This window comes from Xenopus laevis, chromosome 5L, assembly GCF_017654675.1.
Source record: "Xenopus laevis strain J_2021 chromosome 5L, Xenopus_laevis_v10.1, whole genome shotgun sequence".
In the NCBI taxonomy this organism is placed as follows: Eukaryota; Metazoa; Chordata; class Amphibia; order Anura; family Pipidae; genus Xenopus; species Xenopus laevis.
The window spans coordinates 65,938,811-65,957,947 of NC_054379.1; the positions used below are offsets into that span (position 1 = coordinate 65,938,811).

At 42.0% G+C, this 19,137-nt stretch overlaps 1 protein-coding gene across 2 annotated transcripts in view; it reads right to left on the reverse strand.

The window, feature by feature from the left end:
* The window catches only part of sytl3.L (synaptotagmin like 3 L homeolog), a 75,715-nt gene that overhangs the window by 40,157 nt on the left and 16,421 nt on the right, over positions 1 to 19,137 (reverse strand). For both annotated transcript variants that reach the window (XM_041562842.1, XM_018263234.2), the window contains exons 2-4: positions 11,818 to 12,269; positions 9,598 to 9,813; positions 2,606 to 2,670 (exon numbers count right to left, since the gene is read on the reverse strand). In XM_041562842.1, coding sequence (XP_041418776.1) covers positions 2,606 to 2,670; positions 9,598 to 9,813; positions 11,818 to 11,927 — 391 coding nt within the window. In that variant the 5' untranslated portion in view covers positions 11,928 to 12,269. The remainder of the gene's footprint in view (positions 1 to 2,605; positions 2,671 to 9,597; positions 9,814 to 11,817; positions 12,270 to 19,137) is intronic.

The window sequence follows — 19,137 nt, forward strand, 5'->3', positions numbered from 1 at the left end:
ACGTAATGGAACGTAGTGACGCCGTACTTCTTTAGTTTACTGTACTGGCACGTCAGTACGTCAATTGAGATTTCCAGCCATAAAGAAGTATGCGAAAACAGCGCGTCTCTATGTGTCAGTCCGTGTCTATTGCTAACAGCTTCAGCACACAGGCAGCAGCAGCATAGATCAAGTGGCAGATCATTTTATTACTGCTATGGGATTCCTGATCGCATTGTGCTGGGGGACCTCATTATTATTAATTTCATGATGGAGGCCGAGGGCCGGTGTAAATTTGAAAAAGGGCCACAATTGGCTCCCAGGCCGCACTTTGGACATGCCTGCTGTAAACAAATCAAATTACACTAGTATTATTCACTCTGCTTACTGGTGCCCAGGGAATGTGTATGTGTGGGTCTATCTTTCACCCATTGATAAATATACATTTTAAATATCCCATAGTAATGAATATAAATTTTAAAGCTCTAATTTCACACTTTGATAAATCTGGCCCCTAGTGTTGCATGTCAATACGTTTTTTGCATGCATAACAGTTTCACTGCTGTATACTTGGTTTTTTTCTCTATATGTAAAGATGAAGTTGGGGAGTGGGAGTATTTGAAACCAGTGGTGTAGGGCTGCACCTAACAGGGATGAACATCTAAGAGAAGTGAGTACTTTAATCAAACAGGGATACTACACCAAAAGATATAAGACAAAAAGTTAGTCAGATCAAAAGAGCTATCTCCATACTCAGGTACAACCTCCTCCAATGGTTAGAGGGATGGAAGACTTAAATTATGAGGGTAGACTGTCAAGGTTGGGGTTGTTTTCTCTGGAAAGGGGACATGATTACACTTTACAAGTACATTAGAGGTCATTATAGACAAATAGCAGGGGACCTTTTTACCCATAAAGAGGATCACGTAGGGGGTTCTTTACAGTCAGGACAGTGAGGTTGTGGAATGCACTGCCGGGTGATGTTGTGATGGCTAGGTAATGCCTTTAAGAATGGCTTGGATGATTTTTGGGACAGACATAATATCAAAGGCTATTCTGATACTAAACTCTATAGTTAGTATAGAAATGGGTATATATAACTTATGTAAGTATGGAGGGGTGTGTGTTGATGGATGCTGGGTTTTCATTTGGAGGGGTTGAACTTGATGGACTTTTTCAACCCAATTTAACTATGTAACTGTAATACAAACAAACTCAGGTCCCCATTGTCCTCATATATATATAATCCATATATAATCCACACAGGCCTTACTCAAAATCATCATGAAAGAATGCCAAACCATTATGCAGTTGGATGCAGATCTGTACCACTGGACATACTTGGAACTATTGGTCTGGTCTCATGTTTGCCATTACAGGAAGTCATACCATGGTAGGACTTTACAAGAAGAGATAATAAAGTTAGCCATCAAAGACAGAATATAAATATGTCAAGAGCTGTAAAATAGTCTCCTAATCTTAAATATTACTCCCCAGCAAAACTATGCATCAGAGCAAACCTTCAATTAACAGTGATGATATTGAACAAGTATTAAATGCTGCACTATAAAGTAAGGGGTTTTGTGAATCGCAGGACAATAGTTCACATTTTACTCTCTATTCCACATTTGCAAAGTGGCAGTCTTAGGGGTATATTTATCAAAGAGTGAAGTTAGAGGTCGCCACAGTCCTCTAGAGTGAATTTCCGCCACTCTCCATTGTGGGATTTTTAAAAGAGTATTTATCAATGGGTAAAAGTGAAAGTTCATCCTTTCATGAATACACCTTTCAAAATCCCATAGAAATGAATGGAGAGTCACGGAATTTCACTCTAGAGGATGTGGCAACCTCTTACTTCACTCTTTGGGGCAAATTTACTAAAGCGCGAAGTGGCTAATGCTAGCACAAATTCGCTAGCGAAGTGGACCTACTCTTAGTGCTACTTCGCACCCTTACGCCAGGCGAAGTTGCGCTATGGCGAAGGGACGTAACTACGCTACTCTTGCGCCAGACTTGCCTTCGCCAACTGAGACCAGGCGAAGTGCAAAAAAGTCCCAAAAACGCTGGAGTCTTTTCCTTTTTAAGGGTGATAGGCTGAAAATAAATCGTACATTTTTTTGGGGGTACCCTCCTTCCCCCCTACATTTCCTAACATATGGCACCTAAACTATACAGTGGGCACATGTACAGGGCAAAATAACAACTCTATTTTATTTTATGAAGCTTTCCCAGCTTGTGTAGTGTAATGTATTTGGTGCTACACATACGTCCATTGTACTTTAACTTGGCACCGTATGCAAATTAGGCATTGCTAGCGTAACTTCACTTCGCTTGACGAATTAACGCTAGTGCAACTTTGCTACCATTCGCCTGAGCGCAACTTCGCATTTTAGTGAATTTGCGTAGCGCTGGCGAAACTAACCCTGGCGAAGTGCAGCGGAGTGTGGCAGTGGTAGTGCATTTGCCCCTATGAATATACCCCTTAATGTCTAAAGTTTGTGGTTATGACAAAAAATTGTGCTAGGTTTTGTTTCAATGCTAAGGGTACCTTTAATATTATATAACTTTGGTTTATGAAACAGAACATGATAGTTTAAAATATAAGAATAATAATCCAAACCATTACCTGCAGAAGGGAATTTCTTTTCTCTTTCTTCGAAGAACCACTCACCAGTCTTTATTTTAACTTCCCTGGAAAATTTGATTCATATATTATAGAAATGAGTCATTGGAATCAGAATGATCAAAGGAACATATATAAGATATTTTATTTATGGCAAGGCTTAAAGGCTTGAGAGAATAATCCCTTCCCAATAAATTCTTTTTGAAAGCTAAATTTATGCCTTCCCCTTGCAGTTAGTATGGCTTTAACTCTCACTGCACAGATCCTTGCAAGTGGTTATCAATTGCTCACATTGGACCCGATCTATTACAGTGAGAAAAAAGTTTATCACGTGAAAAGTCGTGGACGAGAATCAATTTGAGAGGAAATTCAATTCAGAAAAACTGATCTCATGGTTTATCATGTGAAAACTCCATTGAAGTCTATGGGAAAAAACTGGAACTGAATTTGGAGAAATATTTTTCTCCTTGAATTAAATCCCGTCCATGAGTTTTCATGTGATAAACCAGAATTGAATCTGGCCCGTAGTTAGGTAAGACTCTTGGCCCTTAGGGTAAAATGTCACACAGGCAGTTTTCTTGCCTGTGATAAATGTCCATTACCACGGGTGACAAAACATACGTTGCTTGCACCCTTGTTTCCTTCACATTGGCTAAAATACATATCACCAATGCAGAAACATATGCAAATTGCCCAAAGTTTTTTTGCAAGGAAACTTTGGGCTACTAGCATTTGTGGGTGTCTAGTAACAGCATCTGTTTGGGTTTGTATGTACTTTTCATTTGTCCTTTTTCATTCAACAAAACGTTTTCATTCACACTAAAAAATTAAACTGTGTGTATGGTGTGTAGCTATGTGGAAAGGCACAGGTTTACACAGTAGATAACATATTACCTCTGTATAGTATTATTGTATCCCGCTATAAAACGTATTTGTTATCTGCTTTGTAACCTGTGTATTTTCTCCTTTTGCAGCTTGAAAGGTTGGCTTCATGGCTATGCAACACATTTTTATAAACTATAGCAATCTTTCTGAAGCAAACACACTTTTCTCTAAGTCATCTTGGGGGACACAGGGACAGTGGGGTATAGCTGGTACCTCCAGGAGGGCAGGACACAACAATAGGAAAAACTTAGCCCCTCCTCTACTGGCTATACCCCCAGCAGGCGGAGCTTAGATCAGTTTTTGTTGTGTCCTCAGGAGGATAGGACGTATGATTTTTACTCTGTTTATTATTTTCATTTTTTGTCAGTTGCTTGACACCAGGGAATGCCCAGGCCCTCTACACTGAGCAGAGGTTACCAATAGGCATTCCCCAACGTGGGACCTGTTCTCCGAAAGTTCTTATGTGTAAGACCATCCAGTCTCATATAGTTTCCCCTCTTATAGGTGGAAACTGACTGGCCGGAGAACAGAGGAGAAAACGCAGGACTCTGTGAGTATAGCTGTCCTTTTCTCCTCTATATTCCCTCTCTCTATGTATTAGAAAAGAGGTCTGATAAGGGCTGCCTGCAGAACTGACCGGGTTAACTGGACTGTTAACTCCTCCTTTCCCTCCCTCCTCCTACAATGTGCGCAATCCATTAGAAATACCGGCTCCCCTGTGACTTTTAACAGTGGGTTGGCTGAATAGCGCCGCACTGTTGCTTAAACTTGCGAGGAGGAGTGGCAGTTACTATTCTGTATTGGGCATTGAAGACGCTTCCTCTGGGAAGCAGATTACAGAGTGCGCAGCACTGAGGGAGGACGAGCGCATATATCCTGGCGCCTTTCGTCCATAGTCTCGCGCGATCTCAGCGCTACTTCACTTGCGGCCGCCATTTTGTTTTGCCGCACCGGAGCTTCAATAGGCGCACATCATAGCGCAACAGCAGGAGAGGCAGCCGTTACAGCTCTCTAGCTCTCCAGAGCCTCATATCCTCAGCGGGACACGCAGTAGCAGCCTGAATTCTCTGCAGGTTTCCCAGGGAGAGCATCCTCTGCTGGTCTTTACCTAGCACGCCTGAGCTAAGATATTATATATATATATATATCTATTGCATATATACTGTAGTGTCTAAAGTTACTACTATTACCATGTCTGAGGGAACTGGTGACAGGCCTTCTTCTAGGGGGGCACCTCCTGCCCAAGTTAGATATTTAGCCTGTGCCACTTGCCGCAAACGTTTGCCCTCTGGGCACAAAGAACCTTTATGTACTAAGTGCAAGCCGGTGGTTGGTCCTGAATCTCCAGAACCTGCTACTCCCCAAGCAGAACAGGGCGGCCGAGGGGTACAAGCATCTCCACCTAGAAGCTCTCCACCTCCAGGGCCTTCACATAAACAACCTTCCACTCCAGAGTGGGCATCTCAACTAGCTTCTGGGATACCTATGTTAGCACAGTCACTAGACAAACTGCTTTCCCGTCTTGACAAGCCCAAGGGGAGACTTTCAAAACGTAGAGCCCCCTCTCCATCCGAGGAAGAAAGCGATTCTCCCCACGGAGGTTTTTCACCATTCCTACCAGATTCTGGGGATGAATTTGGGCATTCAGATGGCGAGCTCCTATCAGACTCAGAAAGGGAGGATGAGGATTCACATAAAAATTCCTCAGAATCTGTGGATGCACTTATTACCTCTGTACTTGAAACTCTTCATTTTCAGGACCCAGGGGCATCCTCTGACACGAAAAAGAGCCTGTTTAAGCGTCATAGTAAGACTTCACCTGTTTTTCCTGCTCATGCTCAACTTGATCAGATCATTCAGCAGGAATGGGATACTCCAGAGAGACGTTTTCAAACAAATAGAAAATTTCAAAGACTCTATCCATTTCCTAAGGAGCTTACAGAAAAGTGGTCAATGCCACCTTCAGTGGATCCGCCAGTATCCCGGCTTTCTAAGAACACCGCTCTTCCTGTTCCAGATGCCTTGTCTTTCAGGGATTCGATGGATAAGAAGCTAGAGAGTCTTCTACGTTCCGTGTTCTCAGCTTCAGGCACCTCGCTACGACCTGTCTTAGCTATGGCATGGGTCAGCAGAGCAGTCCAGTCTTGGTCAGACTCCCTACTTAATGCCATTGATTCTGGGACACCCCGCCATGAGCTTTCTCAATATGCTTCCCAGATTAAGGAAGCGAATGACTACATTTGTGAGGCTTCACTAGACGCACTGCAGGTCATCAGCAGATCATCTGCACTTTCTGTGGCAGCCCGCAGATCACTTTGGATGAAACTCTGGTCAGCAGACCTTTCCTCTAAAAAGTCTCTAACCTCCATTCCCTTTAAGGGCAAACTTCTGTTCGGTCCTGACTTGGACAAGATTATCAGTCAAGCAACGGGGGGCAAGAGCACCCTACTACCTCAACCTAAAGCTCGGCCCTCCTTCCGCAGAGGGAGGAATTTTCGTGGCTCCCAGACCAAGCACTCGAGATCTTCTCCTCCTCGGCAATCCTTTGCAAACCGGGGACGTTTTAGCGGTAAGCAGAGATCTTCATGGCAAAACAAAAAACACATCATTAAGACAGGAGACAAGACCGCCTCAGCATGACTGCATCTGCGCTTCGGCAGTCACAGGGCCGATAGGGGGCAGGCTCGTAAATTTTTCCAGAGTATGGACCACAATCATTCAAGACTCATGGATCCACGAGGTAGTAACCCAGGGCTACCATCTAGAATTTGCCTCAAGCCCCCCCCATCGTTTCTTCATGTCCAGACTGCCACAGAACTCAGACAAGAAGACAGCCTTCCTGGGCGCAATCTCGTCTCTTGCAAGGGAGCAGGTAATCATTCCCGTACCGGTCACAGAACTTTTCAAGGGCTACTATTCGAACCTCTTTGTAGTGCCCAAGAGGGACGGATCGGTAAGACCCATTTTGGACCTCAAAGAATTAAACAAATTTCTTCGTCATCGAAGATTCAAGATGGAGTCTCTCAGATCTGTCATTGCTGCGATGTCCCCGGGGGAATTCCTGATTTCTCTAGACATAAAGGATGCCTACCTTCATGTTCCCATTTTCCCACCGCATCAGAAATATTTGAGATTTGCATTCCAAAATTGCCACTATCAGTTCACAAGCCTCCCCTTCGGGCTAATGTCCGCTCCGAGGGTCTTCACAAAGATCATGGCAGCAGCAACTGCAGTGATTCGCAATGCAGGAGTTTCCATCACACCTTACCTGGACGACCTGCTGATCAAGGCACCCTCCTCCAAGGAAGCTCAGAGATCTCTCCAAATATCCATGGACAAGCTCCAGGAACTAGGCTGGGTCTTAAATCTGGAAAAATCTTCTCTTATGCCCAGCCAATCCATGGTCTTCCTCGGCATGCAATTCAATACACAAACACAGAGAATTTATCTACCTCAAGAAAAGATCTGTCATCTCCAAGCCTTAGTAAAGTCGCTCCTCCAGAAGCCTCAGCACTCAGTCAAACTCTGTATGAGGGTGTTAGGGGTCATGGTATCCACCATAGAAGCAGTACCTTTCGCCCAATTCCATCTACGGGAGCTCCAGTGGAATATTCTGAGGTTTTGGAAGAGGAAATCCCTTTTTCAAGAGATTCGACTTTCCAGCAAGACGAGGGCGTCTCTCCTCTGGTGGTTGGATCACACCCATCTGTCCCGGGGCAGACCCATGGGAGATCCGACATGGCGCATACTCACGACGGACGCGAGTCTTTTCGGTTGGGGAGCAGTTTTCGAGGGCCACTCTGCTCAGGGTCAGTGGAACTCTCGGGAAGCGAGATTACAAATCAACCTGCTCGAGATTCGTGCAATCCGCCTTGCCCTAGTCCATTGGCAACAGTTTCTACAAGGTCAGGCCGTAAAGATACAGTCGGACAACGCCACAGCGGTGGCCTATATCAACCACCAGGGGGGCACAAGAAGCAGAGGAGCTCTAGACGAAGTCAATCTCATCTTCAAGTGGGCCGAGTCTCATCAAACCCATCTGTCAGCCATTTACATCCCAGGACTGCTAAACTGGGAAGCAGATTATCTAAGCAGACAATCCCTAGACCCAGGGGAGTGGTCATTGAAGGAGGAGATCTTCCAAGAGATAATACAGAGGTGGGGCATCCCAGAGGTGGACCTAATGGCGACCAGGCACAACCGAAAGGTCCCAGCGTTCATAGCTCGATACAGAGATCCACTAGCCATAACAGCAGACGCTCTGACCGCAAAGTGGCAGTTCCACCTAGCCTATGCATTTCCTCCCCTACCTCTCGTACCCAGGACTCTCAGGAAACTTCAGCGAGAGCAGACCACTCTTATCCTCATAGCACCAAGGTGGCCGAGACGCTCCTGGTACACAGACCTTCTCAACATGTCCGTGGCAGAGCCTTGGACCTTACCTCAAGTCCCAGATCTTCTAATGCAAGGTCCGATCCACCACCCAAACCCAACAAATCTAAATTTGACGGCGTGGCTCTTGAAACCAAGATTCTAACCCAGAAGGGTTTTTCCAAGGCAGTAGCTAACACCATGTGCGCAGCCAGAAAGCCTGTATCGGCAAGGACTTATCATAGAGTCTGGTCTACCTATCACCAATGGTGTGTACGCCAAAAGTTGCAATTCAAACGGTTCTCTATCCCAAACATACTAGAGTTCCTGCAAGAGGGTCTCTCAATGGGTCTTTCCCTTGGCTCGCTTAAGTCACAAGTCTCCGCCTTATCTGTCCTTTTTCAAGAACGGATTGCTCTTTTGCCGGACGTCAAGACTTTTATGCAGGGAGTAGCACATTTGGCTCCTCCAGTTCGTCCACCAGCTCCTCTATGGGATCTCACCCTGGTCCTACGAGCCCTCCAAGACCCTCCCTTCGAGCCATTAGGATCTGTACCGCTTCTCTGGCTTACCTGGAAAACTGTCTTCCTCCTTGCCATTGCCTCTGCGAGACGTGTTTCAGAGCTCAGTGCACTGTCATGCAAACCACCCTTCCTTGTTTTTCACCACGATAGAGCAGTCCTACGCACCATTCCATCCTTTTTGCCTAAGGTGGTATCTGATTTTCACCTAAACCAGGAGATTACAATTCCAACCTTCTGCCCTTCACCTTCTAATCCTAAAGAGAAGGCTCTACATACACTAGATCCTGTTAGAGCTTTAAAGTTTTACCTACACAGAGTCCGAGACTTTCGCAAAGTGGATTCCTTACTGGTCATTCCTTCAGGCCCCCACCAAGGAGGTGCGGCCACAAAATCATCCATTTCACGCTGGATCAAGCAGACGATTCATCGAGCCTACGTGGCACGTGGAAGAACGCCACCGCCCCGACTCACAGCCCATTCTACTAGGGGAATGAGTACGTCCTGGGCATTCAGGAACCAAGCATCAGCAGAGCAGCTGTGCAAGGCAGCTATCTGTCCACTCTTTTTCAAGGTTTTACCATTTCAATACCTTTGCGGCTTCTGACACTCGTTTTGGCAAAAGAGTACTTCAAGCCGCTGTGGTTACTTCCACCTAGGCCTCACTCTCCCTCCCGGAGAATTTTTTAAGGGGACAGCTTTGGTACGTCCCCACTGTCCCTGTGTCCCCCATGATGACTTAGAGAAAAGGAGATTTTGTGTACTCACCGTTAAATCTTTTTCTCTTGGTCACTTGGGGGACACAGGGCTTCCCTCCCTAGACTGAGGCCCTCATTTTTTCCGTCAGACATGTTATGTTAATTCTAAGTTGTACGGTTAATAAAAATTTTTCCTGTTGACTTTGGAACAAACTGATCTAAGCTCCGCCTGCTGGGGGTATAGCCAGTAGAGGAGGGGCTAAGTTTTTCCTATTGTTGTGTCCTGCCCTCCTGGAGGTACCAGCTATACCCCACTGTCCCTGTGTCCCCCAAGTGACCAAGAGAAAAAGATTTAACGGTGAGTACACAAAATCTCCTTTTATCAGTGCAGGACAACAGTAAATTATATTTTTACTTAAATAATTTTAGTTTTTGTTTTTACTGTTTCATTAACAGTTACTTTAATTACTATAGCATAATCTATCCAATGTCATAATAAAATAAATAAGGTTACTTTTACCCATGGGCGTAACAGACTGTGCACTTCCAGATGAGATTGCAGAGGAAAACCTGGCACTCATGGCACACCCGGTGACTGCAGCCATTGCACACAGAACCTCTGTTTACCAGACGGCCTAGAGCTTTCTGGCAGCGAGCACAAGATCTCTCCTGGTATTCTCTACTAACACTCTTTGCACCTTTCCATCGAAGCTGCTGCAAATGTGTTTTCAGTTTTCTGTTAATAAAAAAAAATATACATATATATATATATTTTACGTCGATAAACAATTTAGACATCATTTTTATATATAATACACAAAAGCCATGAATATCCTGTAAATTATATCCTTATAAACGGTGAGTAGTGATGTCATCAGTTATAAACGGTGAGTAGTGATGTCATTTCTGTCACATGACTCACTAAAATTTGTGTATTATAATAAATAAAGTACCCCCAGTTGTAAAATATGAGGATATTAGAAGTTACCTCGGAGTTCCATGACCTGTATAAAAACACTCGGCCTTCGGCCTCGTGTTTTTATATGGTCATGAAACTCCTCGGTACTAATAATATCCTTATATTTTACAAGAGGGGGTACTTTATTCACTATATAATTAACTAGATATGGACTGAGCTGTTATACAATCCACATGAAAGGACTTTTATTAGCAGGAACAAACTGCAATATTTGTTCAATGGATTGGCATTTTACAAAAGATATGAATACTGATTATGTAGAGGGGTGGGTAATAGTGATGGGCGAATAAATTCGGCAGGCGTGATCTCACATCGAATTTCCACGTTTTGCCGCTGTTGTATAGATCCGCGAAACTGCAGCAAAAATTCACTGGGGTCAAAAATTTTGGAAACGTGTCGGAAAAGTCACTTGCGTCAAAACCATTGTGCGCCAACATTATTTGGACTGCCATCATCTTTAATGCCGGCGTCAAAATTGACATGAGCGTCAGAATTGATGCAGGTTTCAAAATTGACGCGCTTTTCACCATTTCGCAGGAAATTCTCTAATTTTTCAATGAAGCATAATGGAACAAATTAACCCATTACTTGTGGGCAATGTAAAGGTAACTGGTGGTATAGCAATCCCTGGCAGTTTGGTGGGGAGGCTGCAGGGATGCCCACTGCTTGATGTGCGGGAATACCCACAGGACCTGGCTGCCATGTTCAGTTCTGTGCGAAATTCAAAAATCTCAACATTTTTAAACTCAAGGATGTAGAAAGTCCGAATCCGAAAATACTCAATCTTCAACCTGTAGCAAAGTCAATGGCAAAAGTATTATGGTCTGTGCTGGTTTTGTACGATATTCCAAACATTTAGGGCTTTTCTGCCGATTTCATAAAAAATTCCGATTTTTCGGGCATCAAATCTGAAAAATTCATATTTGTTTTTATTCAACAATCTGAAAAAGTCACGCTTTAAACTGATCCGATTTTTTTACGGTTGTTTAATGATAAATAAGGGTAAATCATGGATTCTAGTTTGGTCAGTCTTTTTTGTATGACAAAAATGACATGACAAAAATTCGGATTTTGACAAATAACCCACTAAATATAGAGTAAACAAAAGAGATTTGCCACACCTAATGCCTAGCTAAATGTTGTTTATAATAGTAACTGTAATTCATTCTATGCTCAAAATAATTGTTTTAAAAAAAATGCCTTAGGAGTTGTATGTAGTGATGGGCGAATTTGCGCAGTTTCGCTGAAAAATTCGTGAATTTCGCGCGAGATAATATAACGGCGTATAATTCTCGAAACGGCGCTGGCGTCCGTTTTTTCAAAAAAAAATAATTTTGACGCACATTCACCGCGAATTCGCATATTCACCGCGAATTCGGTATTGTCATTTGCCATTATAGCTTAAAATATTTCATGCTTTTTAAACTATACAGAACTGGGTTTCCTGCTAGTAGTACGAGTACGATTGTGAAGGGTTTGTTTGCAATTTTCTGTTTATTAAACAAGGCCAAGATGTGCACTATATACCATATGTAACTGTTGGAACATGAGCAAAAAATCTACAGTATATAAATACTATAATATGCAATAACACACAATAAAGAACAGTTTTCTTCAGAATTCATTTAGTTTTTACCTTTTTAAGATACCCAGAAATTATGATAAAAAAGTGAATGAAAATCAAAATATATTGTGTAAAATGCTTAAAACAGAAGGTTAAAGAACACAATAAAAATTGTGCAGAAATGAGAATGAAAGTACCTTATTCTTTCCTCCTCGGCTTTCTGAAGTGACTGGTCACGGTATAGGACCTCCAACACCTTTTCTCTTTCCAGTTCCTTCAGGAGGCTTAGATTATAATTAATAGCCATCTTCCTCCTCTCTGCTGTGGTCCAGAAGCACGGCTTTGGTGAATGTGCTAATTCACGGTTATACAGCTCTCATCAACGTTTGAGTTAGGCTGGAGCTAATTCTCTTAACGTGTCATTGTCTGGGAACAGAAGATTTCATCCAATCAGCAGATGTGCATTGCAATATCCTGAGTCCTGAGTCCTGAATCGCACAGCACAACGGGAGTACTGGAAATAATCCTGCCCCTATTGCAGAAGTCTAATGACGATCTCTCTTGTCATTTAACAGTTACATACGGGATGATTCTGGCCTTAATGTATAGGTCATTTCTGTTCCATTCGTTTATCAGAGTAGTTTTGTAACTGTAACAGATAAAACAAAATGCTGTTATTGCAGTTGGTTATGAAATCAGATTTCCAAACAAAATTAAAGTAGATGCTCCTATTCATGCTAGGGCATTCTAGCTGAAGCTAACTGCTGCAGTTTCATGCTGTTAAGAACTGCAAAGCTGAGAAAGGAAACATAACCACTTACAGGATATGGCAATACCCTGTAAGTGTTTAATTACAAATACATCTAGGAACTATACTGTTTTCTGCACCAAAAACTCATGCTGACTGAAGGTATTTTGTTTTGAACAATAAGAAAATGTGGGAAGCAAAACCATGTAAAATTGCATCACTCTATATACTAACTATTCAGTTGTTTGTTTGTGTTCTTTTCATTGCATCAAGGAACAATTCATGCTTTCAAGAAATGTTTGCTGTAATTCAGTATTTTTATATATGGTAAATAATTTCTTTCAACAAATTGTTTCAGGATGTTCTCTAGGTTTGGTGTGTAAACTACTTGTCAAATATACACAGATAAACACCCAGAGGTGAACTAACCTTAAAAATCAATATAGTTTGTAATGACTTATTTTATATACTTAACTTACTCCCTAAAGTATGTAAAAGCAATGATACAGGTCTTCAAATAGTCACAGGTGCTCACTGTGCTGGATTTTTTAGAATTGTCAGTAGCACTGCACATTCTCAATGTGCTCTGGATAGTTGTTGAGAAGTTAAGTTTAAGGGTTGTCACAAATCATCAATATCATATGTAGCATCTTATAAGTTGATGCTACAGGGCTGATTAGATTCCCAAAAATCTCTGTGTAATGAGAATCTAAATGAATTACTAATCATTATTAGTGACATATTTATTCTATATATACAGTATATTATATAATATTTATTATCAGTCCCTAAAATCAGGTAAGTGACAACAGCACAGAGCATATGCTGTGAATCAGCAGAGAACATAGTATATTATGATGCACAGGTCTTTCCTGTGATAGAGATATGGGGATAGGGATATTTTTGATTTGGATTGAAACAAAGCCCCAAAATATTATGTGCAGCATTCCTACTATACTTATTTAAGTTTTAGTTCTCCTTTAAAGGAGAACCAAACCCCTTATTCATAAAAACCCCTACCGATTACCGAAGTGCAGGAAGATGGGGCCCGTGAGCTCCGCTGCTTTGAATCTACAAAGAGAAGTATGTAAAGACTTGGGGGTAGGAGGTTTTATGAATAAATGGTTTGGTTCTCCTTTAAACAAGAACCAAACCCTGTAGAAAACAAACCCGTACCCCCACCCCACATAGAAACCCCTCCCTCCTTCCCCCAGGCTAACTGCCCCCCCAGGGAAATGCCCCATTCTTTATACTTACCCCTCGTCACAAATGCATTGGAGTCAATGGAAGGCAAAATTTTAATGCAGTTAAGTTGTACTTTCTACATTGCCCTTCCCTGTTAGAAAATAATTTTTTCAGCATTTTTTTTCCAGCACAAAAACAAAAACCCTGTTTTTTCCTCCAAACCCATGGCAAAATTCTAATATGTAATTTTTTGCTCTGCCAAAAACATGCATTTCCGGGTGAAACTGTACAAACACAAGTTTTGGATGCAAATCAACATGATTTTTAACCATGTGCAATGGTTTCCCCATAATTTCAGAATTATCATAGCCACATTCTTGTGTTATTGTAACAAAACGTACACAATTGAACTTGCATGTTGATGCAAATTGGGTGAGGGTTGTGTCTAGCATTTTGCAAGTGGTGGCACTTGTTTTTGTATCCAATTTACTAGCATGCAACTCCAATTGACACAGTCTGGTGTGGGAAACCTCCACTGGTGGCAATTGTTCCTGGGTTCCCCAGCACCAGTGGACACAGATAATCATCATTTAAGAAAGAGGCTGATGGAAGCACTGACAACCATCAGAATTGTAGGGACAATAGGGATCTATGAACAGAAAACAGAATTTCTTGGAATAAGACAAAAGTGTGGGCCTCATGACTAACTTAAAGGGATACTGTCATGGGAAAAAAAATTTTTTCCAAAATGAATCAGTTAATAGTGCTGCTCCAGCAGAATTCTGCACTGAAATCCATTTCTCAAAAGAGCAAACAGATTTTTTTATATTCAATTTTGAAATCTGACATGGGGCTAGACATTTTGTCAATTTCCCAGCTGCCCCATGTCATGTGACTTGTGCTCTGATAAACTTCAATCACTCTTTACTGCTGTACTGCAAGTTAGAGTAATATCACCCCCTCCCTTTCCCCCCCCCAGCAGCCAAACAAAAGAACAATGGGAAGGTAACCAGATAGCAGCTCCCTAACACAAGATAACAGCTGCCTGGTAGATCTAAGAACAACACTCAATAGTAAAAACCCATGTCCCACTGGGACACATTCAGTTACATTGAGAAGGAAAAACAGCAGCCTGCCAGAAAGCATTTCTCTCCTGAAGTGCAGGCACAAGTCACATGACATGGGGCAGCTGGGAAATGGACAAAATGTCTAGCCCCATGTCAGATTTCAAAATTGAATATAAAAAAATCTGTTTGCTCTTTTGAGAAATGGATTTCAATGCAGAATTCTGCTGGAGCAGCACTATTAACTGATTCATTTTGAAAAAAAAATTTTTTCCCATGACAGTATCCCTTTAAAAGAAGTTTTTTTTTTAAATGTATTCATTCAATATCAAATAGCTTGTACACTAGAACCTATTATTCATAGGAAGGTGCAAAAACAAATGTTCTTGGCACCAGTAAACATTTACTGTTAGGGCAGTGGTCGACGGGAGACTTGTCGTCTGCCATTTATTTCTGAGCGACTGTGGGTGACAAATCTCCAGAAAATGCCTCTACAATGGAAATAATTGAAATCGTTGGCGGTATGGCCAACATATTTCTAAGTCAACCAAGGTTGCCTCTGTAGGAAACTTCGGGCTATTTAACAATATGTTGGTCATACCACCAGCAATTTCAATTGTTTCCAATGGAGAGGCATATTTCGAGAGACAAATCTCCCAGTCTGCCATTGCCCTTAAAGTCAGTCATATTCTTATATGAACACTTCTCTGAATAAAAGCTTCTTGGCAGAGACAATAAACCATACACGTGACTGCTTTTGTCATCAATTATTCAGATAAATTACAGATAATGGTTTTGCTGCCTGAAAAAACTCTTGTTTATGTTGTGAGAAAAAGTGAATGAACATCAGCTGCCATGACATGAGAGAACTAACTATATACAGTAAGCTTGGTACTTATTGTTGAAAAACAACAGACAGAGATTGTTCCAATGCATGTTACTTAATGCAGGGAGGGTCTATTGTTGCTTAGCAATGTGATGTCATGTTTGACCTGTAACCCTGTGTGATTTTCTTCTTCCTCTTCCTGTGTATACTCTCTATGAAAAGTTCCTGTTGCAGACATATTATACTGAAGTGTTTATTCTGAGTTCTATAAAGAAACCAAGTTACTGTTCACACAGTATTTTGTGTGTCTGTCCTCATAGAGAAGCTGCACTTTCATTTCAGATCAGCTCTCTGCTAACACATATGGCCTTAAAGGATGCTATTGTTCTGTTTCTATTTTACATAAAGTTAAATGTGCATTACACATGTGCCTTGCTCCTGAGGAGCAAGGCACATGGAATAGGAATACCACCTTTGAATTTCAGGAGACACTTCAATGTGTTGTGTGTATGCTGTTCTAAATGACATAGTAGCAGTGCCGTATTACTTGCCTAGGGCCCACCTACTTTTAGGGGCTTAGCCCTGGGTCACTCTGTAGTTTCTAAATGTCTCCTCTTTGTATGATACACACGGAAATGACTTTGGTGTGACGTCACAAAGATTAGGGGCAGCCAAACATATAAAAGTCATGGGCGCAAGCAAGAGTAAGCAGATCATTCACACACAAACTACCGTCTTCAGTCTGTCTGCTCCTACTATTCATGTCTTTTCCACTGCCTGTATGCCTGCCACACTATGGGACAAATTTACTAAAGGGCAAAGTGGCTGTTTCTAGAGAAAATTCACAAGAAATCCCATCTGCAGGGACATAGCCAATTTAACAGACGTAGAGGACAATTCGCAAATGAAAGAAACCGTCTGTAAGGCAGTTTCTCGCCCTATAGCCAGTTATTCCGCAAATTTACATTGTTTGATTTTACAGAATTTTACCTCTTTCACCAGAGATTCCTTCACCACCTTAGACCGGGTGAACTGATAAAATGAACCTACATCCTCCTCAATTTTATAATATCCTATATGCTGAACAATTATTAAAGAAGAACTAAACCCTAAAAATGAATCTGTCTAAAAATGCCATATTTTATGAACTGAACTTATTGCACCAGCCTAAAGTTTCAGCTTTTCAGTAACTGCAATGATCCAGGACTTCCAACTAGTGATGGGCGAATTTATTCGCCAGGCGCGAATTCGCTGCGAATTTGCGCGTTTCACCGCCAGCGAATAAATTGGCAAAATGCCCGCGAAAATTCGCGGCAAAAACGGACGCCGGTGCCAAAAACGGGCGCCGGCGTCGAGAAAAACGGGCGCCGGCGTCGAGAAAAACGGGCGCGGCGTTGAAAACGAGACGCTGGCGCCGTTTCGCAAATTTTTTGCCGTTTCGCAAATTTCCCGCGAAATTCGCAATTTGTTCGGCGAAGCGAAACGGCGCAAATTCGCCCATCACTACTTCCAACTTGTCAAAGGGGGTAACCATCTTGGAAAGTGTCTGTGACACTCACATGCTCAGTGGGCTCTAAGCAGCTGTTGAGAAAAGAAGATGGGGAGCTACTGGGGCATCTTTGGAGACACAGATCTTCCCTTCTCAAGGGCATGTGGTTGCCTTGATCTGGTACAGAAGCCCAAAACATAATGTACAACATTTCTAGCCTACTTCTTTAGTTTGGCTTTATTTCTCCTTTAAAATGTTAAAAAATGCTGGTATTTTTTCATATTTTAGTCTTTAAAGTTGTATCTATTACAAAATTTTTTATACATTTTTTTAACCATTTGAGGGGCATGCCACATTTGTTTTAGGGTGGGCTCATGTCTACGACAATAGAGGATCTTTTTTGTATTTATTTTGCTTCCTTGAACATTTTTAATAATAAGTGGCCACTTCAAGCATTTGCACCAACATCCCTATTGAAATTGACCTAAGCGTAACAGTACTAATGAAGTTTCATTAGGTAGAAATGAACATTAGTGAAAGTTCGTTATGAATGCTCGTGCTGACGAATTAATGTTAGTGAAACTTTGGCAGTGTTCTGCTGCTGAGATGCAACTTTGCATTTTAGTGAATTATATAGAAATTTGCGCCTGGTGAAGTCGCGTGAAGTGTGGCCGTCTTTGCAGGCGAGAATTCACCCTTTATGTCCCCCCAGTCCATCTTTGCATTCCTACAAGTCCCAGAGTGGAGTGCTTCTACCAGTATATACTGTAACATCTGTTTGGTGTCAGGTGCCGTCAGGTGTAGTGCGCAAAACTGCCAAAGGCCAAAAACAATATCTTCACAACACCAATGGCACTATTGATGCAGTTTAACCAGTGAAGGGTGTTCATTTGCATATGAAAAAGTGGCAACGTTTTGGAGGGTCTAGGCAGGCGGCAGGAATCAAAGTCAATCAGTAGTCAGAAACCAGTTAACTGAAGCCAGCTTGGGCACTGTCAAAATTTACTTTTTAAAGGGAATTTGGAAGCAAATCTTGCACCATGTGATGACGTCATGACGCTTGGTGTCATGACGCAGGCTTCACAACGCTCAGCGTGGATGCAGATGGAGCAATGCAGCGTCACTTCAGGAGAGACAACATCAGCGCTGGATGCGCCTACGCCCCTCCTGCTGGAAGAGACGCCAGGAGGTCTTACACTATTTTTGCCAGAAAATGCCCCAAGCGAGCAATATTTCACCCACACTGAGAGGTAAATTCCAGAGTGCAGACAGTGATGTTGGGGCACATGCATGCGCATGAGTGAGTGCCCCCCTAACTTATTAAGTGCATTCATGTAATGTAGGGTCACGTTAATCTTCCTATAAACCTGATATATAATAGATAAACTTAGACTGAATGAAGGCTGACAAGATCAGGCCTGGGGAATATAAAACCAAAACATGCTGGCCCAAAGTTCCAGAATTACATTCACTATATTATACAGTACTTACTTGTAACAGTTAACATATTTTCTATCTATGACAATGCTTTTTATTTTGTCACAGTAATTGAAAAAACTCTGAGCATTTGTACTAGAGTCATATGAGATAGATTAAATGATATTTCTATAAAAAAAGTATAACTGCCTGACAGATATAATCAGATTTCCCATGAACATTTTTATCATGAGCAATGAGTTCATATAATTTAGAGCATTAAAAATATGATACCAATAGTAACAGGATATTAATAACATACCAGGATAAAGTATATGAGATTATATAGGCCTATACATTATAATATCCCAAGATAGGCCAGCAATGAAGTGTAAGAGCGGCAATAATTTTGAAGCCATTGCTGTGGAGGAAAGCTCTGAACTGTCATGTATGGAGCAGGCTGACTCTCAGAGCACCCTGGGAGACAGTGGCTCTGATACGGGTGGTAGGGGGAGTGCAAGGAAGGAAAGGCAGGTTCTAGTTATGGGGATTCAATTATTAGAAAGCTGGATAATCATCCGTAAGGACCCTTCATGCCGAACAGTTTGCTGCTTGCCTGGTGCTACGGTTCAGCATGTGGTGGAATGAGTGGACAGATTATAGGGAGGGGCTGGGGAAGACAGTCTTGGTACACATAGGTACAAATTACAAAGTTAGAGGAGGTGGTGAAGACCTCAAGAACAATTTTAAAAAACTAGGTGTAAAGTTGAGGGCGAGGACTTCCAAGGT